Source organism: Spodoptera frugiperda, chromosome 7 (assembly GCF_023101765.2).
Source record: "Spodoptera frugiperda isolate SF20-4 chromosome 7, AGI-APGP_CSIRO_Sfru_2.0, whole genome shotgun sequence".
NCBI lineage: Eukaryota > Metazoa > Arthropoda > Insecta > Lepidoptera > Noctuidae > Spodoptera > Spodoptera frugiperda.
Window position 1 is genome coordinate 7,673,226 of NC_064218.1, and position 23,814 is coordinate 7,697,039.

At 35.6% G+C, this 23,814-nt stretch overlaps 4 protein-coding genes across 4 annotated transcripts; 2 read left to right on the forward strand and 2 right to left on the reverse strand.

The window, feature by feature from the left end:
* Positions 1–178: 178 nt before the first annotated feature.
* On the forward strand, positions 179–3,758 carry LOC118266344 (protein arginine N-methyltransferase 6). Its single transcript, XM_050694829.1, has 6 exons — positions 179–346; positions 430–666; positions 889–1,082; positions 1,562–1,773; positions 2,844–3,075; positions 3,547–3,758. The coding sequence occupies exons 1-6, from the start codon at positions 299–301 to the stop codon at positions 3,737–3,739; spliced, it is 1,116 nt and encodes a 371-aa protein (XP_050550786.1). The 5' UTR covers positions 179–298; the 3' UTR covers positions 3,740–3,758.
* LOC118266504 (gamma-tubulin complex component 4) lies at positions 3,748–16,551 on the reverse strand. The gene is made up of 12 exons (XM_050694827.1): positions 16,265–16,551; positions 16,052–16,184; positions 15,426–15,714; positions 14,972–15,152; positions 14,443–14,651; positions 13,768–13,894; positions 13,200–13,356; positions 12,694–12,834; positions 11,789–11,963; positions 11,129–11,330; positions 4,949–5,109; positions 3,748–4,394 (listed from the first exon to the last, which is right to left on the reverse strand). Exons 1-12 carry the CDS (start codon positions 16,319–16,321, stop codon positions 4,232–4,234), a joined length of 1,995 nt encoding a protein of 664 aa, XP_050550784.1. The 5' UTR covers positions 16,322–16,551; the 3' UTR covers positions 3,748–4,231.
* Positions 16,552–16,744: 193 nt separating this feature from the next.
* On the forward strand, positions 16,745–21,516 carry LOC118266437 (uncharacterized). Its single transcript, XM_035579899.2, has 7 exons — positions 16,745–17,298; positions 17,426–17,609; positions 17,690–17,877; positions 17,965–18,168; positions 18,249–18,539; positions 18,617–18,812; positions 18,891–21,516. Exons 1-7 carry the CDS (start codon positions 17,163–17,165, stop codon positions 21,031–21,033), a joined length of 3,342 nt encoding a protein of 1,113 aa, XP_035435792.2. The 5' UTR covers positions 16,745–17,162; the 3' UTR covers positions 21,034–21,516.
* Positions 21,517–21,554: 38 nt separating this feature from the next.
* Positions 21,555–23,780, reverse strand: LOC118266325 (lipoma-preferred partner homolog). Its single transcript, XM_035579733.2, has one exon. The coding sequence runs from the start codon at positions 23,512–23,514 to the stop codon at positions 22,081–22,083; it is 1,434 nt and encodes a 477-aa protein (XP_035435626.1). The 5' UTR covers positions 23,515–23,780; the 3' UTR covers positions 21,555–22,080.
* Positions 23,781–23,814: the final 34 nt, after the last annotated feature.

A 23,814-nucleotide genomic window follows, 5' to 3' on the forward strand; every position in this document is an offset into this window, starting at 1 on the left:
TTAATTATTAAAATAATCTATAATAATCAATCAGTAATACTATTAAATAGAAGTTAAAAGACTTCGAAATTCAGGTATTTATTTTATTTTCGTAAATTAAAATCTTATTTTTATTAATCAAGAATTTGTGTTATTCCCGAAGGACCTTCAACACATTTATTGAAAGTGGCAACACTGATGTTTATGTTTCAAATTTCAGGTTATGTTTATCATTGTCACATTTTGTCGCAAATATTTATTTTAATTTTATTTTGTGTTACTGTCTTCACGTTGCTAGTATCTGATATAGAAATAAAAAATGGAAGTAGATTCTGAACAATATTTCTCGAGCTACGAAGACTTGGATGTAATTATAAAACTTTTATAAAAACTTGGCAATGTGTTCATGTTCATAAATTTTCAAAATAATTCATTATTATATTGTTACAGATACACAAGTTAATGCTTGAAGATGAACCGAGAACTTTAGCTTATAAGAATGCAATTTTAAACAACAAAGAATACTTCAAAGACAAAATTGTTATGGATGTTGGTTGTGGCACTGGCATTTTGTCAATATTCTGTGCTCAGGCTGGCGCGAAAAAAGTATTTGCTGTAGAAGCCAGCAATTTAGCGAACTTAGCTAAAGAAATAGTGAAGGAAAATAATTTTGAAAATGTTATTGAAGTAAGAAACTCAATTTTTATCATCCTATGCTCACCAAATTTATAACTCTCATAATGTTCACTTTAAAAGAGGTTCAAAGCCCAGCAATGGACTGTCAAAGGCTGTTTTCATATTCCTTATGCTAACTGAATGATGTTTGCCAGAATCCATGTAAAAACAGTTTTTTTATTCATTTGTTTAAATTGAAATATATTTTTAACCACTTAATTTTACTATCTTTAGGTAATCCACAGTAGAGTAGAAGATGTAGAACTACCAAACTACATGAAGGTAGATGCTATAGTATCAGAGTGGATGGGGTTCTACCTACTCCACGAGGGTATGCTGGACTCCGTCCTGTACGCTAGAGACAGGTTCCTCAAGGATGGAGGGGAAATATTCCCTGAGAGTGCTGCTATTTATATTGCACCATGTAGGTAAGATTTGTATTATTTTTTAATTTTCCTTTTACACAGGTGTGGTTTTATGCCTTACTAGCTACTTCCGCGCGGTTTCACCCACCCTGCTCAGCTCCTATTGGTCATAGCGTGATGTTTAATAGCCTATAGCCTTTCTCGATAAATGCACTATCCAACACAAAAATAATTATTCAAATCGGACCAGTAGTTCCGGAGATTAGCGCATTCAAACAAACAAACAAACTCTTCAGCTTTATAATATTAGTATAGATAATAGACATTTGAGCATGAGAAATCTGGGACCAACTTTGTCTTAGGAGTGCAATAATAAAATTTTCATGTACTAAACTCTATGTAACATGACTTAAAAATACCCATTAACCAGTCAGTAATTGGGGCCAAAGTAATTTGAATAAAACTAACAAATACAAATTTCTTATTTGTTGATCAAACCTGGCTTTAAGTATTTTTATTTTAACTTATTCTTGCTTTTTCAGTGTGCCCTCTATGTACAACCAATGGGACAATGTATATGGAGTGTCAATGAAGTCTTTCTCCAAAGAGCTCCGAGCTAGTAAAGGCAGCAAGCCAGAAATCTTAACAATAAAGCCGGAAGATCTACTGGGCACTGAAGTGGCACTCTGTTGGGTCAATCTGAGAGAAGATGAGTCACATGACTTAAATTCTTACAGCATAGAACATGTTGTTGGTAAGATTTAAAAAATATATTTAAGTGCCATAGAGTTTACTTTACTTTTGTTACTAAAAAGATTGTATACTTTTCATGAAAATGAGAAAACATAAATATTGTTTTTGGTAGAGCCATGTTTTGACAGTTATGTCAAAATTTATCAAAATAAATGCAAAAAATATCTTTTTGTGCAATATAAATATTCATTTTGTATTTTGAAGTGATGTGATCAAGTGAAGCTGTGTAAAAATACACTCACTGTATAGCTAACAGCTAATGAGTGATGTATTTTAAAATTTTTAATTATTATAAAAATAAAAATGCTATATCAATGCATAATATTTCGTTCGCCTCTTAATCAAATTGTTAAAATGAGAAAAAATCTGAAACATTCAATGTTGACAAAATTAAAACATAAATTTTTAGGAATGGTAACTAAATATCCATGATTTCTTGCTTACAAGGTGAAAAATCCTTGTAGCACCTATACTATCACTTTTATTGCATGACACCTCCCACATACCACCTACCACTACATAGTATAATTTTTTAAAACAAAGTCACTTGCTCTGTCCCTATGTCCCTTTGTATGCTTAAATCTTTAAAACTACGCAATGGATTTAAGTGATTCAAGAAGAAGGTTTATATGTACCTATAGTACATGCATAATACATCACCATTGCACCCATACGAAGCTGGAGCGGTTCGCTAGTTTACAATATACCTCTTTTTTCAACAGAGGCAATAAAAATATTTTTTCTATCAAGTAACTTACGGATTCATAGATTTTGTAATCATTTACAACTACTTAACAACTACAATGTATTATTATGTTATCGGCTTACTCACGTAATTGTTTGACGAGGAACTCGAATAGTTTCAAGCATGCTACTGAGAGAGAGTAGCAGCGCGACAATCGCCGCGTCGTGTGTCGCGGAATGCTGCTCATGAATATGAGCCTCTAGCATAGCTTGAAACTAGTCGAGTTCCTCGTCAAACAATTACGTGAGTAAGCCGATAACATAATAATTAATTTAGTATGTCTCACGAAAGTTACAATAAAACTACAATGTATCTTCAAACTACAGGTGCAAGCAAGAACGGTTTCTACCAAGGCCTCTGCATATGGTTCGAGTGTAATTTCCCCGAGCTTCCAAATAGTACAGGAGACAGTCGCACGGTTCTGGACACAAGTCCACAGAGCCCGGCTACTCATTGGAAGCAGACCGTCATAGTGTTGCCGGATCAGCTCGAAGTGGAGGAAGGGGAACCTATTGCCTTCCAGTTGGAAATGACTAGAGCTGATGCTACTAGTAGAAGGTAATATTTTTTTAAGAAAGTGTATCAGCTTGTATAACTTGTTGTAAGTCTTGCTGACATGCATCAGTCATGTTGATATGAAATTATAAGAGTAAACTTAAAATAGTAGTAGTACGGAGTCTGGAATTGTGCTCAGTATATGGCAATAGGCTCATCCCCTAATACATGGGACTTATAACACAAATGGTGAAAAGTGGGTGTACACTGTATAGCGGCTTTACGAGCCGTAATCTGCACCTCTGCCTACCCTTTCGGGGATAAAAGCCGGGCCGTTGTGTGTGTGTTAAATGCCTAATAAAAATTTGATGCTGCAACAGATGATAATGCAAATTACAGAGTAGATTTGCCTTTAGCAGCTACATTTGACTACAAATTGCTATTAGACCTAGAAATATTAATTTTCTTACTTCCTTACATAGTCGTTATATTATAATATGACCATTATTCATTCATAACTACTTGTTCCCCCAGATACAACCTCCTAATGACGATGTTGGATCCCGAAACGATAGAGCACCCTCTTCCCTGCTCCTGCCACATGACCACTTGTATATTAGCCAAAACCTTTATGAAGCAACAGGCTGAACACGCCATTGCTCAAAAGAAAGAAGAAGAAGCGTCTGTTCTAGTTGACGAAGAGATTAACGACGATGATGATGATTAAACAAAAACTAATTATAATATTTTAGTGTTTTATTTATATAAATAACAAATGGTACATTAGATTCATATTGGAGATTATCGCTAACTATCTATGCTGTGTGAGTGACAGACATGTGCAATCGTGCAACAGTTATTCATAGTAGTTTTAACTCTCTGCTATCCTAGAGGGCGTTAGCGTCGCTTTTGATCTCCATAGGCACATTTTGCCTTTTGCAGTATTCATTATTAGATGGTGATTAATTTCATATTTTAATTTTGTTTTATGTGTTCTGCTAGATATCATAGGCATAATACATCATTTTAGTTTTAGTCACAATATTATTGATGCAGTGATCTAGGACTAATCTTCAAGGACGTATGAAATCAACTCTTGCAAATGGCCATGAAAGAAATCTCATGTCTTTCAAAAGGCACTGATTATATCCAAAATCCTTGGATATAACATGAGGAAATACATACTTTTCTTTCATTTACATTTTCCCAATACCTAGTGCTAGTACCGCAGCATATTGGTGACAGATTGCGTCAACTGCGCTTCTCCGCTTAGCCACCGATTGTAGTCCAGTCTCATTAGAAGTCTCGCGAGGTACACACCACACGGACGGTCGCGGAGAGAGACTAGTAACTGCATTAATTGTTTCACTAGCTTGCTGAATCTGAAATTAAAAATATAAAGGACACTATATTTCTATGACTTTTGTTTAAAAAAACTACAAAATTCGCAAGTTATTTTATATGAGATGTTTTGCAAATTGTTATGGTAACTACTAGTAATTTTGAACATCAATAAATTCTTGGTTATTAAATCTGAGACCCTTGTTGACTAATCACACTAGTGACCAACGAGGCAGTATTACAATTAATAAAAAAAAAACTAAATCATAAAATATTTAAAAATCAGTACCCTTAGTATGCTTGGCGCTCTTTCGAATCAGCGCCGGACGCACTCTCGTTTCGATTAACTACTTTAAAACGTGATCCAGAAATTATTATTTCGAGTCTGGGTTTCATGTGTATGTGAACTTGTATGTTTGTAAACGCACCCACGACATAAGAGAAAATAATAGAGTGGGGCAACGTTGTTTCGGATGTGGGTGTCATGTGTACCTATGTGAACTTGTATGTTTGTAAACGCACCCACGACTCAAGAAAAAATAATAGACCGGGGCAACGTTTTAAAAAAAATAAGTTAAAATAACACAACACTCACCGATCAGAATATCCCTTGATGTAATAGTCCTCGGCCTCCTTGTCATCGACCGTGTCGTTCATCCCGCAGAACGAGTGACACAGCTTCAGCAGCTCCATGATATTGCAGAACACTGGATTGTTCAGCGAGTCCGTCAGGTCTGAACTGTCACTCTCACCCGACTATAAAAAAAAACAATATAGGTAATATGTATTTAAAATATACATAATGTGTTTCAACACGAAAATTTAACAGACAGACACCTGTGATGGTAAACAATCCGCGCCATCTATTGTTGGCGCCCATTTGCTGCTTACGACTGTATGCTATAGGTAAGGCAGTTGTCCCACCAACGGCGAGTAAACGACTTACTATCGGCTATTTTCTCGCTCAAGAAACGTACAATAGATATACTTTCCGTGTAAACAAAAGAGATGCATATACAAATAGTTGATCGCTGACTGTTCACACTGCCGGCGAGTGCTCGCTTCACTTGTTTGTTTTTGTTTTCACTCGTTTCTAGTTTAGTGGAGCGCCTGGGGGTTTTCACCTCGGATTAGAGTTACAGTGAATGAATTAATATGATCGATGTGGGATATTGTTTTTTAAACTATAAATTGCAATGTTTACCCAAAAATTTTTTGTGCACTCCATTTTTTCATTGTTTAAACACAAATTATTATAAAAAATTAATGTTTGACCATATATTTCCACTTTAAACAGTAATTTTTTTTTATTTATATGTTAAATCTTACCTGAGTAGACATATAGGAACATTTTTCAAAGATACCTGTGTATAAAGATAGCAGTATCTCGAACAGGTAGAAAAACGTGGAGGGGAGAGCGGAGCGACAGCTGCTATGTACAATGGAACTTCTTGGCCAGTTTAATTATAAATGAAACGCACTCTATTGTGTACATTGAAAAAAATACGGTAATTAATTATGACTAATGAAAAGAAAAAAAAAATTGTACAAAATCTGTTTATTTAAATATATTACATTGTTGTCTACATCAAATATTTTCTTCTACTTCATCTATCTGTATAATAGGTGAAGTATTGGAACAACTATTTCCGCTGCACTGTAAACATGATACACTGCAGTATAAACTACACTCGCGAGCAACCAAATCGACTCAACCTACATGTGCGCATTCGAAGATGTTTTCTTAAAAATATACTGAATTGTTTTTAAAAACCGATATACCATTAGAAAGCTTACAACTTCAGCTTTATATTGGTACCATTATTATAAAAATTGTATCAGTACTTTTTAAAATATTTAACTTAATTCAGCGGACTAGAGTATTTGCTCACTACGACTCCAACAAGTTATAACACAAACTACCCCTATAAAACCTCCACATTAAGGTTAACTTTATCTGTGGCTTATCGAAAGTTGATCGTAACATCTCCGAAAAATTTTCATTTTATTTCCAAAAATGTTGGATACGACACCAAAGAAGCCGCTCAAGTCGTTGCTCTACTGGAACAAGGACTAAATCAGCGAAGAGTTGCTGCTCATCTGAGTTTGAGCCAATCTGCAGTATCAAGACAGGTAGTATCAAGATACTTAGTGCCTTCAATCGAAGACCATGAAAAGCTACCGGTCCACCTGAATACGACCGTTTTATTATTTCAACTTCACTACGAAATCGTCACTTTGACCGGTGTCGATGTTCAACAGGAACTCAGAAGAGTTCGAAGAGTGGCTGTCAGCGAGTGGACAGTACGGAGACGGTTGAAGGAAGCCAACCTCACCCCTAAACGGCCACAGGCACCTGGCCAGTTCGCCAGCGGAATACGGACAATGGACTGGCCAGCGCTTAGCCCGGACATGAATCCAATTGAACACTTGTGGGACGACTACTGTGCAGACACATTCTGCATTCGTCAGTTAATAAGACTGGCCTCCATTGTTCTATGCTCCAATCGAGGTGTTCTCGGGCAAATTGAATGCGCGCTTGTAGATGGCGGGTCGTCAATTTCGGGCCTGTGGTAGGCCGTTTAGGGGTGAGGTTGGCTTCCTTCAACCGTCTCCGTACTGTCTACTCGCTGACAGCCACTCTTCGAACTCTTCTGAGTTCCTGTTGAACATCGACACCGGTCAAAGTGACGATTTCGTAGTGAAGTTGAAATAATAAAACGGTTGTCTCTCTCCGAGGTGGACCGGTAGCGGCTTATTCTTGGTCTTCGATTGAAGGCACTAAGTATCTTGATACTACCTGTACCCTCTTGATACTGCAGATTGGCTCAAACTCAGATGAGCAGCAACTCTTCGCTGATTTAGTCCTTGTTCCAGTAGAGCAACGACTTGAGCGGCTTCTTCTGGTGTCGTATCCAACATTTTTGGAAATAAAATGAAGCGTTTTTGCGGAGATGTGTACGATCAACTTTCGATAAGCCACAGATAAAGTTAACCTTAATGTGGAGGTTTTATAGGGGTAGTTTGTGTTATAACTTGTTGGAGTCGTAGTGAGCAAATACTCTAGTCCGCTGAATTAAGGCGCTGTGCATAGTCAAAATAGGATTGATTCAACAGATTTTTTTGCCCAATGTTTACATGTTAGAGCAACAAAAAAAATATATGTTAATCTTGATCATTTTTATGAATGGACCACCTTCTTCAAAACACGATTTCTATAAATTTTCTCGATAAAAAAAAATCATAAACTAACCATTTAAATTGAAATTCTAGCCATTGTAACTATATTATTTATGAACATATCTTAATAAAATTAATAACAGTGACGTAATTTAAAATAATAAAGGGATCTGCCTTATTTATTTGTCGATTGAAATGAGATATTTGTAAGAATTAATATAATTCATGATAAATAACTCAGAACGAATCGAACAAAACGTCGTCCGATCATGACATCTATTCGTTTCTCTTTCATTCCTACGCGGACCGGCAGTGACCGCTGAGGCGCGCTGCTTGGTGGACCTATGTCAGTTTGTGTCAATCGCCGCTCAGAAAATAATCATTCACTAACATATCTTTTTGCTGTTTGTAATATTTTATTTTGTAATTAGCTTTTTCTAAGTTGGGTTGTCAGTATATTTTTTTGTACGAAATCGATTTAAAGTTATGTAAATACAATTAATTTTTTCATATACTATTACCGCGTAGCATGGTGCAGATGACACATTCAGTAACGTTCCGTACCATTCTTGAAAGGAGAAGGGGACTTTTGGGCCCAGCAGTTAACTAGTTGAAATGTATATTAAAAAAACCGTCATATTTTTCTAAAGGAAATCACAAAATATGGTACCTTGTTTCTATCTGGGAAGCGAGAAAACTTAAATTAAGTTATAAAACATTAATGATTATTTAATCATTTATGCGTATAAGTACTCTGTGATTTAAACTTCTTACAACACTTCTGTCTGATATCAGTCAGTCATCGATTGACAGATGACACTTGTTTGTTGTGTTTCGTTCTAAATGCGCACGTATTTTCCATGTTTTATTGTTAAACCCCACGACCTCGGCTTTATAAAGGACTTTTGACGGATCTTGCATCTCTAAATTACCTTACTCTGAGAACACGAAGGTCGAAATTGCATTGGTTCTATTTTGGACAACTGTTTAAGCCTATCAATCGGATATTGACGACATGGATCGCTGTGTAGATTGTACGATTGCGACTGGTCGCAGTAACTCTATTGGCAGAAGAGTCTTGGAAGATGAGGCGATTTTATCAGTTATTCGTCAGTGGCGTGCATCTCAGCCTGTATAATATGGTATCTCAGTTGGGAAAGATACCAAGAAAATATACGTACCCCGCCCCCTACACAATTCTTAGATGACATTCTCCTAATTATTGAAGATGAATAATACATATTTTATACATAATTGGTGTTTTATTTATATATCCTCCTGTCCGTTTTTTAGTTTTTAAAAGATTAGTGCCTACTGCTTCTAGGTGCCTATGTTTGCACCACGTTTTTTAAACGCGCCGTCGACGCGCGTTTTTAGCGATACTGACGCGATACTTGCGTGAGTTGCGTGCGTATCGCGTCTGTATCGCTACAGACGCGATAGTTAGACGCGGCCTGTAGACCTTTGCACACCTGACGCGCGTGTGTAGCGATACAGACACGCGTGTGTAGCGATGCGGAAGCGATGCAAACGCGCGTGTTATCGATACACACGCGCTGGTGCCGCGCGTTTGTATCGATACAAACGACAACAAACTGCACTGTAGGAGAAAAACGTCCGGCGACGCGCGTTTCCAAAACGCGCGTCGCCGGCCGTTTATAAAACGTGGTGTGCATAGGCCCTAAGTACAGAATATTGAATGTAAAAACTTGTCTTCGACTGTAGCGACTGTTCGGGGCACTGGAGAGCCAAACGTGTCAGATCTTCGACACGTCACACACGCTCCTTGCTTAAAACCAAAATTATTTACTTATTATTCGTCCAAACTCATATTATTATCTGAGTCAGGATCATCTGAATCTGTATCTGTATATTGACATTATATACACGCAGATACACTGCACAACTAAACAACACACTTTAATAACAAAATTAAAGAGAATTCAATGTATGCTGCGAGTATCGATAGCGATAAAAAAAGACCTTTCTAATGTCCATCCCTAATCATGTGGTACTGAGAGACGTCAACGTCATACAGGCAACTGTCACTAGCGCAAAAACTATAGTAGTAGTAAGTTTGTGTAAATTATTGTTCGATTTCGGTTTTAGTCATAAAAAAACTAATAAAAAAATAAAATAAAAATAAAATAAAAATGTATACAACATAATATTGAAAAAATAAAAAAACAAAAACTAATACGAGTAATGAGATTCGATCTTAAGGATCACGGAACGCGAATCTAGACAGCAACGCACTGGGCCGCTCGTCCATGAAACTATAGTAGCGAAATTACGCTCCTAAATAAAATGGAATACGCGTATCAATGACATTTGCACGGTGCACCCCTCAGTACACGAGACCCACTTCACCTGCTTCACCCCCTCAAATACATAAAAGTTGTCTATTCACCGCGCCCTACAATTTTTATAATAATGGTACCAATATAAAGCTGAAGTTGTAAGCTTTCTAATGGTATATCGGTTTTTAAAAACAATTCAGTATATTTTTAAGAAAACATCTTCGAATGCGCACATGTAGGTTGAGTCGATTTGGTTGCTCGCGAGTGTAGTTTATACTGCAGTGTATCATGTTTACAGTGCAGCGGAAATAGTTGTTCCAATACTTCACCTATTATACAGATAGATGAAGTAGAAGAAAATATTTGATGTAGACAACAATGTAATATATTTAAATAAACAGATTTTGTACAATTTTTTTTTTCTTTTCATTAGTCATAATTAATTACCGTATTTTTTTCAATGTACACAATAGAGTGCGTTTCATTTATAATTAAACTGGCCAAGAAGTTCCATTGTACATAGCAGCTGTCGCTCCGCTCTCCCCTCCACGTTTTTCTACCTGTTCGAGATACTGCTATCTTTATACACAGGTATCTTTGAAAAATGTTCCTATATGTCTACTCAGGTAAGATTTAACATATAAATAAAAAAAAATTACTGTTTAAAGTGGAAATATATGGTCAAACATTAATTTTTTATAATAATTTGTTTAAACAATGAAAAAATGGAGTGCACAAAAAATTTTTGGGTAAACATTGCAATTTATAGTTTAAAAAACAATATCCCACATCGATCATATTAATTCATTCACTGTAACTCTAATCCGAGGTTTTACGGTTTTGAATGCTCCAGGCACTCCACTAGTTCTAGCTCTACTCGTTACTCGTTCATCGTTGCCGGTGGGACAACTGCCTAAGCCCCTGGCATGATTTGAACCAGTTGCATTATCTCAAAGAACAGTTATGCAAGTAAGCCAAATATACGTTTAATATTTCTCTAGATAGAATATAGAAATATTACGTTTTATTTGTTGATGCATCACTACGTAGTATAAAACCAAGTCGCTTTCACTGCCCCTGTCCCTTTGTATGCTTAAATCTTAAAAACTACGCAACGGGTTTGATGCCTTTTTTTTAATAGTCATTCAAGAGGAAGGTTTATATGTATAACACATACATAATATATCACCATTGCACCCAAGCGAAGCTGTGGCGGGTCGCTAGTTCTTTGATAAACTCTATATAATTACACAAAAAACTAAAAGTATCAGTAGGTAACACATAAAACAACTTACAGAAGTAACAGTAAGAAACGACTGGCTGAGCACATCAGCTAGGAAGTTAGCGTGTGCCTTCTTAAGCTTCTCAAAGTCGTTGGTTTTGTTCACGGCGTCCATGAGGCGGGAGAAGTTGGTCTCCAGTACGTCTGCTTGCATGTAGTGTTGGAGATTGTCCATCAGGAACATCAATTTGTTGTGTAGTTGGCACATTTTGAAGCTGGAATACAAGATATAATAACATTTTTTTAAGGTAGGTATTTATTAAATGTAAAATAAGATAAAATTTTATTAGGAAAACTCAAGGTGTTTAAGGATATTACTGACTAAAGGTATTAAGCGTCTACAGGCCCGCATCGTACGATTCGTATGCATCGCAGGCATCGTACGAATTCCGTATAACGTGATCAGTACGCATCGCAGATACGGATCAGTGGACGCAGTTGTATGAGTTTCTATACAAGACAAACTAAAATCCGTTGCGTGCGATGCGTACCTTATATACCTTTAGTCAGTATAATCCTTAAACACCTTGAGTTTTACTAAATAAAATTTAGATCAATAGCCAGATCAGCTTCATTATTACCCAGATTGAAACCAAATTAGACTCCTGACTACACACTCAGACTAGCAACCACATAATTATATGGATTATAAGAAAACCAAAGAATAACTCACCTTGTAGACTGTTTATACGTTTTCCAAAGCGCATGCAGGTCATGTTGTGTCTTCTTGATTCTCAGTAAAAGGCGGAACATGTCGTTGTACCGAGCTAGTACTTCTGGCGTGAACAAGAGGTGTAGGGGCCATTTGAAGTCATACTTCAGAATTATACTGGACCAGCCGTCTGCCACTGGAATTTAATACTTAAATATGAGAGTGTGAAGGTTGAAATTGCAATGGATTAACGTGTCACTTAAGTTTTTTTTTTATCAAAAGGTAGTTGTTAGGTATCGATATTGATTTGTGTCTTTTATTATATAAAAGCGCCTCTAGCTGGAAATTAAGTTATGAATGGAGCTTGTGTGATGTATATTATAAAAATGCGTGGTCGTTATCTTCGCTAAAATTCGAGAACATTATGGGCTCTTGGAGAGACTTGAAACTAATCGAGCAGCCATCTACAGTTATGTGAGTAAAGAATTAACAACAAATAAAATTGAAAAGTTTGAAAAACATTCATAAGAGTCAGTTATACAATGTAAGCTTATTTTTTTAGATACTAGCAACCCGCCCCAGCTTCGCATGGGGGCAATGGTGATATATTATGCCTGTTTTATACATACATATAAACCTTCCCCTTGAATCATTCTATCTATTAAACAAAACCGCATCAAAATCCATTGCGTAATTTTAAAGATTTATGTCCGAATACTCAAACGCTAATACAAACGCAATTTTAAGTCGCTCTCAAAACTAGTTCTGTCCCTATCAATTCTTTATAAAATGACAGAGATAGCACGATATTTAAGTACAACTTAAAATTGAGTAGCATTTCAGTATTCGGGCGTTAAGCATATAAAGGGACATAGGGACAGAGAAAGCGACTTTGTTTTTATTATATACTAGGTAGTGATACGAACCAGTGCTACTATCGTCCTCAATGCTCGTGTTAGCCGACACGTTGGGCTTCACGTACGGCAGCTCGAAGCTAAACTTCTCAATATCCGCACTGTTACTGAGCAACACCGCTCTTGCTGCCAACTGGAACGCGTGGTTCATATCTGGAAATAATAGTAAAATGTAGTTTTTCTTTTTGCATTTAACTATATTATCACAATAATATTGGTCGAAATAATACAACTTTAAAAGTAAAATCACGATTTACTCAGGTATATTAATGGAGAAAAGCTCTTCTCGTTTCGAGTCACAGAGGGACTCTTAATCAAGAGAAGTATTCCGCGACACACGACGCGAAGATTGTCGCGCTTCAACTAAGTAGCACTTGAAACTAGTAGAGTGACAGTGACACGAGTGAAACTGACTTTTTTCTAAACATTGGACGATGTTTAGAAAAAAATTGCTTACATAAAAACTTATTTATTAAATAGTTAAATATCATAGAGCTCAAGTAGACACAATTAATCACCTCTAGTAGAAGTCCTGGCGGTAGGCTTGTCGAGCATGTGGGCCGTGAGCCGCAGCAACTCCAGGAACAGTTCCCCTCGACCGAGCAGGTAGAAGTCTTTCATCAGTTTCAGTTCGTGTATCAATTGCGCTTCCTCTACTGCCACTGTCCAGAGGTGCTGAAACATACATGATAAGTTATAAACGTTGCTTTTTGTTTAGGTGTAGTTGGGTACCAGTTAGCAAACAAGATGGTCGCGATATGTTTCATCTCAAATTCTCAACCTTTCTTCTTCAAACTATGAGAGAGCCTAGATACGTCGCCGTCGCGAAACGTGCGTTTAGTTTCAATGCTGACTGCCGTACTCAGAGTCATTTAATGGTTACTTAACCCAATTCTTAGCAATTATTTGAGACAAAATCGTTACTAAGGAACCGTTTAAGTAATCATTAAATGTCTCTGAGTGCGGCAGCGAGTGTAAACAAAACATTAATAAAATATAATGTCTATTAAAAAGGAAGTAAGCAGCACTACTGCCATCTTAACATAATTATGATGTCATTGAAAAATGAGCTTTATTTTTACCCACCCTAGTGACACATTCCTTTATCTCCCTGATAACTCCTCTCAGATTGCAAACTTCAAACACTTCTGGGTCCTTGAGTTTCTGCAACTTCTCATGAAATTCTGCTTCCTTGTCTTCCCAAATTGTAAATCTTAAATAAAGGTTACGAAATTTAAGAAAAAGAAAATATGTATTTAAATAATTAAAAACATGGTTTCATATTCACATTAGGGTCATTTTAGCAATAATACACATAAAATAAAAGCAACGTCACGCCTTTTATCCCCGTAAGTTAGGCAGAGGTGCACGGCATGTAATGCCACTATACAATGTACACCCACTTTTCACCATTTGAGTTATAAGTCCCATGTAATATGGGGTAAGCCAATTGCCATATACTGGGCACAATTCCAGGCTCCGTGCTACCATTGAGAAATGTTCGAAAAACCGAAAAAAGCCCAGTAATATTTTGCTCGACCCGGGAATCGAACCCGATATCCCTACTCACCCATAAAATCTGTAGGTATAGAAAATATTGCCCTTTTTTAAGGTGGGAAATTCATCCAATGACTTCTCTCGCCAGGGCGATGCGAGAGGGAGTGTCAGACTTTTACTGACTAAAAACCACCCCGTTCCTACTCCTGCTTGTCGAGCCGGAGCCCTGGTAAACCCGCTAGGTAGTCTAAAATAATGCCCTACCTTCTAGATTCCACCCCACACTTCTGCAAAGGCATCAAAGTCCGGCTAGCAACAAAAGAGCTATTCTTCTTCTCTTTTTTAGGATCAAAGCCAAACAATATAATAGTTTTGCCTATGAACAAAATCTCCTGTGCAAGGGACAGAGGCACAAAGTATGGAATCATACTGGTGTTGAGAGTATATCCACATTCCAGGGTCGTGTCTTGAAGCTGTAAAGAAAATTGAACTTTATTGGATAATCTTTTAAGAAGGAAATTGCTACCCATCTACACTTAGATTGATAGGAAACTGGCTGTAAAGCTACGACACCTATTGATCAACGTCGACCGATGTTGATTGATGGCATCAATTGACTATCGATCGATTGGTGTGGGTTACCAAGTTGATAACCCTAATCACTATGTTTCTAATAAATTTTAAATTGTTAACTTTAAAATAGGAGAAGACTGAGCACACTATGATAATTTCTCATCTCGCCTCAAATTAGAACTCAAAAATAATACAATTATACTTTAGTTTTCATACTTACAGTAGAAACAAGGGATTTCTCACACGTATTAGTGGAGGACGGGCAAGACAGAAATGTATCTGAAGGGTCTTGCACCTGATTGTTCAGTATAAAGAACTCATGGTACGGATCCTTCAGTTCTCCGTACAGGAGCCAGGTGCACAATTGATTCACAAATACTTTGTTCACACAGGAAAATATTCTGGAAACATTTTAAGGTACATATTGTAATTATGTTGATAGAGCTGCATGCAATATGTGAGACAATTACATAACCTCAAGCCAACCTATGAATTGCTATGAATCTTACATACCTTTTTCGCTTCATCAACAGACGTCAGTCTTTCATGCATGCTTGTCAGTTGAAGGTACTTTTAATTTGACCCTTCGTTTACAATATTGTATTTACATTTTGGTTTAGAATATTTTTGACCCTAGTGGCTATTGAATGTTTGTTCACCATATTAAAACATACCTCAAAATTGCTTCTCGAACTTTTTCACTGCCATTCAAAATGTACTGGTGCAGTAAGCTCAATATCTGGCAACCAGTTAGTTTCCGTTGCTCAATTGTAGAAATAATCTTATTTAAAGTGTTAAACAGTCCGCGGTACTTCTCTACGTAGCTGTATACAAATGATAAAGTGTAGTTATGGTTCCCAATTACTAAGCCTTCCACCTCCATTAGGTCTTTTTTGTATGACTGTAGAACTTCTGAAAAGCCCTCGCTGAGAGCTTGAGAGTATAGGCCACATAGCTTGAGACCTAGGAATAGAGAGAGAGAGAACTTAATATAATAATTTCACGAAAAAATTATAATAATTGATGCTAGTGAAGACTTATTATATATTACAGACAATAGTCAACACAATGTCACAGCTTTTATCCCCAAAGGGGTAGGCAGAGGTGCACATTATGGCATGTAATGCCACTATATAATGTACACCTACTTTTCACCATTCGTGTTATAAGTCCAATGAAATAGGGAGTGAGCCTATGGCATGGCCCTGACAATAGTGTTTTTTTATTATTAGGTTGATCCTGTTCAAGCCAAAAATTCAAAAGTTAGTTGATTTTTTACTGTAAAGTTGAGTATACAAACCCATATTAGACTTTCTGGAGCGGAATCCAGTGGCTTCAACAAAATGTTGGATTTTATGGTGACTCTTGGCTACATCAGTTATTCTGGCAAATATTTCTGGGTCTCCTTGGTTGGCGTATGTTACAACTTCTTTCTGCAAAGAGGTAATATTGAAATAGGATGTTTTGTACTGTTGTGTTATATAGTTATATTTTGATATTTCTAAGGACTTACCTGTTTTTCTACAGCATGTGAGCAATCCCATAGGATTAAAAGCGCGTCGTGAATCATCTTTGTTCTTTAGTATTTACTCCTTTTAAAGTAATATTTTTCCAATTAGTTTTATGCAGTTATGCAGATGTTATTATTGTGTACAACATAATACAGTTTCCAATTTATTAAATTACACAATAAACACAAACATTCACGAAAAACTAGGTAGGATGGTCTAATCTATATATTATAAGTATTTATTTTGAATAATAATTATTTAGAAAATTTAATTCAAATGCAGGAACAGTTTGCTTTTATTATTTTTTGACTTGACAATTGACATGTTTTGATTTATTCTTTGGCATTTGTTACACAGGCTTTCCACAGATAATAATTGAGATTACGATATCATTCATTCAAAAGTTTTAGTCGAGTTTTGAATAAGTCATTACAGGAAAACTTCGGGAATATAAAAAATCATAAAAACAAAATATCACTTAAAATATCTATTTCACTACTTTCCACGCCATTATTTTTCAAAAATATATCAATAAGAATAAGCCGGAATATGTTAGTTCACTTTGCAGTAAGTACTATTTATTATCTGTATAGTGGCGCTACGGAGTTCAAGAGCTTTTGAGCTTTTGTTGCAAAAGGGATCTAAGTTTACATGTCTGTCTATACCTAAATGCGCTTGCGCCGCCCACGCTGCGCTGTGACTTACGACATTGAACTAGTATTGATTGTATTGGTTTGTTGAGTGAGACTGACGTTCTATATTGTGCTAGATGCTGTAGAGTTTTCAATAAACAAAAACAACGGTCAATTCTGAAATAAGTTATGTCGGCAAAGTGGATAAAATTGCAGTTAGTTTGTTTGTTTTTAATATGTGTTTATGAATAAATATTGAGATTTGAGAATGGCGGAGTCTTGTAGATTCGGAAACCATAACATAGAAAGTAAAACATCAAACAATCACGATGAAAACTTTTGTATAATACATGTTTTGTGTGTATTTATATCACTTGTAACGATATTAGCAGACTTGACGACAGGTAAGACAACATTTTTATTCATAATTTAAGTCATAATTGCTTAACAATCAATACTTCTGTTATTATTTAAAATCAAACCGGTTCGAATACTTAAATTAAAATTGTATTTATTGTTTACTTTTTACAGATGTGATCGTTTTCGCCGAATACTGTAAAGATGGACATTTTTACTGGGCATTCGGCACATTAATTTTTATAGTAACTCCAAATATCCTTATAAATATATTTTCGATCAGATGGTTTGTTACTGATCAAAAATCTAGTTTACGTCATTGGATTACTCATATTTGCCTGGTTGGTTTGCTGGAAAGGTAAAGGTTCTTTTTTTCTAATATCCTTCTGCAGTTACCTGTGTTAGAAGTTTTTATATAAATGTCCGGTTTTGTTTCAGGTATATTATCTTTCTGCGCAAAGTTTTTGTGTGCAAAAACTTAGAATCTATTAAGACACATAAGTTGATTTCACAAAGAAATGATTTGAGTTTACTGCATTTTTTGTACATATTTATTGGAACAGTGCCACAAATAATATTACAAACTTATGCCATCGTAACTTTAGATGAAAATTATTATACGAAAGGTAAACTACGATACTTAAATAATATAATCAAGCTTTCTTAAAATAAACAACATAAAAATAACTAATTTGGAACTGTTTATTTTTCAGTATTTGCTTTAACTGCGTCGATTGCCTCTGTTATTTGGGGTTGCGCTACATACATTTACAGTATTACAGCATTCTCTAGTGAGAACTTCAGTTGGTATTCAATACTACTCAAGCTAATATGGCACTTTGGAATGTTAATCGGGAGGATCCCCGGAATATTACTATTTGCTGTGATATTTGGAATATGGACATTGATACCTCTAGGTAAACATTACTTTTAGATAATATTTATTAGAATATTTTCTTTCTTTCCTATACTTTACTATGATTTATCTTATTCACAGGTTTACATTGGTTTGCAATGACCTTTTGGATAGTTGTCCAGAAAACCACATTTTGCCCGAATAAATTAGAAGAAACTCTATACAATGTCGTCATGGGCTTTGTATATTGCTTTTGTTACATAAACTTACGAGAAGGCCACACAAGATATCGTTTGATGCTGTTTTACACTTTAATGATATCGCAAAATTTTGGGAGCTTGTTTTTGTATGTTCTTATTTCCGATACAGAGAGACAAAAGAAATCGTGGTCCATTGCAGCAGCTATCTGCATTATATTTGGAACAATAGTTGGTAAGTTGTACTCAAACTGTAACTTTACAGATAAAAAGACGAACCTGCTCACTAATTTAGTTTTTCATGGTTTTCAGGCATTCTTTCCATGATATTATACTATAGATATTTTCATTCGACGGGACCGATTTCGTGGAAAAATGACGACATTGAATTGAACAACAAAGTCGCTGTACAAGAATCAAACAATAAAAGAGATCAGGGAACTGGATTGAACCATGTTCGATCATTTAAAAGCTCACGCAAAAATGAGGAATCCGATCCTAGTTCTAGGTACGTATCTTAATAAAAGTTTACATTTCATACCTCTATATAGCTTTTTAAATATTATATCAAATATATCTTTTACAGCAAAGAAGTATCAACAGAGCAAGCTCAAAGACAAGAGAGTGATAACGCTGATAAGAAGTTCTTATTGGAACATTGGATAGCAAGATCTGGTACGCCGACTTTTACATCGGCACCAATTGGAAATAATAGCTTAGAGGCATCTAGTATAGAATTTTACACTGTTGAAAATACACCACAGTCTATTTTACAAGAAGAGGACTATAAACACAAGAATAACAAGAAGAGAGCTATTTGTTCTCCAACAGAATTAACATTGAAGCTAAGTTCTATGGAGAATTTAGAAAGCTCAATAGACGAAATTACGTCGAGCAATTTAAATTTGCACAAAAGGAGAGGTATCTGTTCTTCTGATGCTTTGAGAGATAATCTAACTAATGTAAACCTGGATGTTTGCAATCTAGTAAACGAAGAATTTATGAAAATGTTAAAAACTGATAGCTCGGTGATCAGTCATGATACGGATGGTTCCAATAAAAAGACTTCTTCTGATTCTATCGACATGGATCTAGATTTAAGTTTTAGTGATATTAATAGTTCTGACATAAACACGTTTAACGAAAACATCGTACAAAAACTATGTTTGAGTGCTCTCAAAAATATTAAAGTCGGAAATCAAGATGCAGATATCGAAAACATACAAAGGATAGCGTTAGACATACTCAAGGAAATGTATGCTAAAAAGGATAAAAACAAGGTTGGTATTGGAACCGACTTATTCCCATCAAAACCACGAGAACTAGACACACCGACTGAAATATTATCAGTTCATGATTATGAAAATATATGTGCCGTAAATATCGCCCGAGAAGCATGGGGTCTGCGGTCTTGGAATGGTTATTCCGATATAGAAAATTGGCTTCACGACGGAAGTGTAGTGAGAGATCGAAGAAGAGACACGTTGACATCAGGTAGCTCTGAAATAAGTAGCTGTGTTTCACAAGAATTGAAAAATGCAATTTTAGCTGCACCACCTTTTCCTAAGAAACCGCATACGTACTCAAATGTATTTGTGAAATTTGATAGAACAAATCAGGATGATTATGCCAATACATTAGTTTCACACGATGATACATTTTTAGCTAAGCCATGCATTGCGGACGTCAGTAAAGATCCAAATCATTTAGAACCTATAATGGAAGAGTTAGATGACTTAGGAGATATTGATCCGTCCAATAAGAAAAGACTGAACTCTGAAAGCTCTTTGGTTGCTACTATAGATGAAATTCGTAAATCGACAGCAACTAACTCTCCGCGAAATTTGTATTATAGACGAGAACATTTATGGGATTCACCTCAATTTAACACTTCGACAAAAATTGATTTAAAACAAGCCCTTTGGAAAGAGCCGTCCAAGTTTGACTCGAGTAACATAATGGAGGCTTTACCAGAAAAAGAGAACAGTATGAGTATTGCACAGAGAACGAAATTTGATACCATAAAAAAAGAACTTAATGTTTCAAATGTATCATCAACATCGACAGAATCTCCCACCGGAGAAATTGTTACTGTTTACAATAAGAATACTAGACGTCGTCAGAAGTCAAACTCGAGTAATATAAAAGTACAAAGTAAGAAAATCAATACTAAACCCGAACAAAACCGGCATGATTTATCAAATAAGGACATCGACTTTTTATGGCAGTTGGTCTCAGAAAGCTCCGTTCCCAGTAATTCTACCGAAGATTGTTCATCAAATAAAATATCGACATCTTTACAATCGCTGATTCAGAAAGATACTGCAATGCCAGTCGTTAACACTCCTACATCTAAAATATCGAATGTTAAGAAGGGAGCGAGAAGCAGGCCCCGACGAAAGTTCTCCATTTTAAGAGAACGATTTGAGCCTAGACTAAATTTAAATTCAGATGAAGAAATATTATACAGGTCTTGTGAAATCAATCAGCCCCAAACGGATTCCGGTGTTGTAAAAGTTAAAAATCAGTTCGATGTTGATCAAGAAATAAGAACAATACCTCGAAAACAAAATTATGACAATTCGTCATTTGAAACGAATGAGTTTCCGCCAAGTACTGCGGGATGCGACTTAATCATGTCCAAAAATATTAAGGAAAAACGATCTTTATTCATGAAACAAGTTTTGAGCCCACCAAAATTCAACACAAAATTAAGACATAAAGTGTGAGTTGGTAGTTTAAATCGTTTGGTGACTATTAGTTCCTAGTATTTTTGTATTTTATAACCAGAAGGAAAGTCAATGTTAACATAGATCTCAAAATGAGTGTAGTCATTTTATACTACCACTAAGTTACATTTTATACAATTTAGAAAATTTCCTTTGGTTTTAAACACTGTCTATAGTATTGTGCAAACATTTATAGTGTGTAAGAATAATTATTATAGTGCAACTGATGATATTTTTTTATAGAAATAGTCTTCCATATTGTGATATTATTCGAAATTATTGTCTGCTGTAACTGTGTCATTGTATGATTGTGTTTTGTATTGTTGTATTTGTGATAATATTTAAGATGGTATGATTACAAATTTATGGAACTAGTTAAATGAAAATGACATATCAAAAACTTGCCTTGTATTTTATGTTAAGCCAGTATTTTAGTTACTGATAGGTAATTCAATAAATGTAAAATAAAGTGTATTACAATTATTGGGTGTATTCAATTTCATGATAAAATAATGCACATACAAATAAAAAAAAATATATTTATTATAATAAATAAAATAATAAGCTGCCCTTAGATTACAGATGTAGCTACACTAGATAATAAAGTATAAAAATATGATTTTTAGCATTTATAATGCTCTATAAATAGAAAATATTACTCAACAATATTGTTTCGATTATCACATGATGCTACTATATTAAAAACCAATTAATATATTTGCCTTATAACCAACATTACAATAAACTTGACAAATATTACTTTGATAACAGTCTTCTTATACAATACAATGGCTCAAAAAATAAATAGCAATAATTACTATGAACTAAATGTATCACTAAAATGACTACTAGCTAAAATACTAAATACAACTCGTTGCTACCTAAATCCAATAAGAAATATTGAAATGCAGAATATAAATTATTAAACTAAAATGTTAACAAAAGTTACATGATGCTGTTAAGTGTATGAAAATATTATAAAGTATAATAGCGTTAAATTGCAATAAAGAAAAGATATTCAAGTTAAAGATAAAGGTATCACAAAACTTATAGATCAGTAGTCATAACATTCGTAAGGAGACGGATACGATGCGCGTTACAATTTCGGCAAAGGATGTGATCATCCAGAGGATAACATCCCCTGCCTTCTGATTCTGATGACAGTAGTAACCCACAGTCTTCACATCTGTAACATCTTACATGAAAGCTGCGATCCAACGCCACCACTCTTACAGTCTCTTCTTCGCCTTCTTCTGGCATGATAGGCAATTCGCAAACACAACAACGTGGAGCAAATTTCTTATGGAAATCTTCAATGCAATGAATTTGATTCATTGCATCAACAGTGAATGGTATTCCATCAAGACTCTTCCCACAAACAACACAAGTGAAACAGTTGGGATGGTACGGTTTCCCAGTAGCTCGTAGAATTCTGTCTAGAATCGGCATGTCACAAACGGAACATTTTTCTAAGGTTTCATAGTAATCAGTTTCACAGTAAGGCTGACCTTCAACAGCATAGAATGGCTTCCCTTGCAGGTTTACATTACATCGATGGCAACAGAAACAGGTGACATGATACATGTTTCCCATTGCAGTACATCCAGAACTCTCACCAATTACTTTCCCATCGCATTTGACACATGTTCCAAAAACATCTAAATCTTGACTGTCTGTTATGGATTTCACAAGCATATTAGTAAGTGCATCAACTTCTTCTTCTTTGTGAAGTGGTGACTTGCTTGTGTTAGACAAGTTATTGCGGTAGTTGTGCAGTGAATTAGACTGAGATGACAAGTTGCTGTGTGGGCGTGGGTTAATAGGTTCATAAAGTGACTCATAAGTTGAAGATTGTGATGCTCCATATTCAGGAAACTCATTCTGATAGATAGGTGGATAACTTGGCCTTTCTTGGTTATAGTTCAAGTTTGCAGTGGCTCTGACTAACTCACTGTAGTTAGAACTGACAGGCGATGGCGGTGGCAAATATTCTTCATTATTTTGATGCATGTTATATGGTTTCGATGATGAAATAGAGATTGAGGGTGGTGGAGGTGGCGGCGGTGGCGGTGGTGGCACGGGAGGCAAGTTATCATTGCTTCTATATGGCGGTACATTGCTGTATGTTGCGTTATAAGTCTTGGGCGGCATGGGCAAGTTTTGCCTATAGGAATGGTTAAACGATGACAGATTTAACTGATTAACATTGGCATAGTCTTTATGAATATGAGGCCGAGTATTGCCTGGAGGTGGATTTCTATACGTCAAATTGTTACTTGCAGGTGGCATAATCATAGCCGAATATGATGGCTCACATATAGTGCTTACTACAGCACTGTGTGGAACTTGCGGTTGAGCCTTCTTTTTTGGTGGCACGGCTGGTGGTATCTTTTTTACCTTTCCAGTGGTATTTAAATCTTTAGCCATTTGTAACTCAGCTAATTGCTTTTCCAGTGCGTCAATGTTATCAAGTCGTGACATTTCTGTGATATTATTATTGACCTGATAATGAAAGAATGGCAAATGAATGTTAAGATTTATAAATACCTTGATATTTTGGAGACTTTCTTATTAGAGTTTGTAAATAATTTTGTTAAAACCACATTATATTCTGAGTATCACATACACTTTATATAATGTAAGACAATGGTATCCTTATCTCGTCTCCACTTGTCTTGATTGCCTTGCTTTGGTACGATGATGACATGTTCCCAGCACACGTCATAGATGGATTTGCAAATCGCAGCGCTTGCGCTCCATTCATTCACATAGCATATGTAT

What these genes read in the sequence shown, in the direction of transcription:
- LOC118266344 (XM_050694829.1), top strand. Translation starts at nt 299, where the DNA reads ATGGAAGTAGATTCTGAACAATATTTCTCGAGCTACGAAGACTTGGAT. An exon ending in ATTTTGAAAATGTTATTGAA is followed by an intron (nt 667 to 888) that starts GTAAGAAACTCA and finishes TACTATCTTTAG; the next exon opens with GTAATCCACAGTAGAGTAGA. An exon ending in CAGCATAGAACATGTTGTTG is followed by an intron (nt 1,774 to 2,843) that starts GTAAGATTTAAA and finishes TTCAAACTACAG; the next exon opens with GTGCAAGCAAGAACGGTTTC.
- LOC118266504 (XM_050694827.1), bottom strand. Translation starts at nt 16,321, where the DNA reads ATGATTCACGACGCGCTTTTAATCCTATGGGATTGCTCACATGCTGTA. An exon ending in CACATGCTGTAGAAAAACAG is followed by an intron (nt 16,185 to 16,264) that starts GTAAGTCCTTAG and finishes ACCTCTTTGCAG; the next exon opens with AAAGAAGTTGTAACATACGC. An exon ending in ACGTATAAACAGTCTACAAG is followed by an intron (nt 11,331 to 11,788) that starts GTGAGTTATTCT and finishes CTTGTATTCCAG; the next exon opens with CTTCAAAATGTGCCAACTAC.
- LOC118266437 (XM_035579899.2), top strand. Translation starts at nt 17,163, where the DNA reads ATGGCGGAGTCTTGTAGATTCGGAAACCATAACATAGAAAGTAAAACA. An exon ending in ATGGACATTGATACCTCTAG is followed by an intron (nt 18,169 to 18,248) that starts GTAAACATTACT and finishes TCTTATTCACAG; the next exon opens with GTTTACATTGGTTTGCAATG. An exon ending in TATATTTGGAACAATAGTTG is followed by an intron (nt 18,540 to 18,616) that starts GTAAGTTGTACT and finishes CATGGTTTTCAG; the next exon opens with GCATTCTTTCCATGATATTA.
- LOC118266325 (XM_035579733.2), bottom strand. Translation starts at nt 23,514, where the DNA reads ATGTCACGACTTGATAACATTGACGCACTGGAAAAGCAATTAGCTGAG.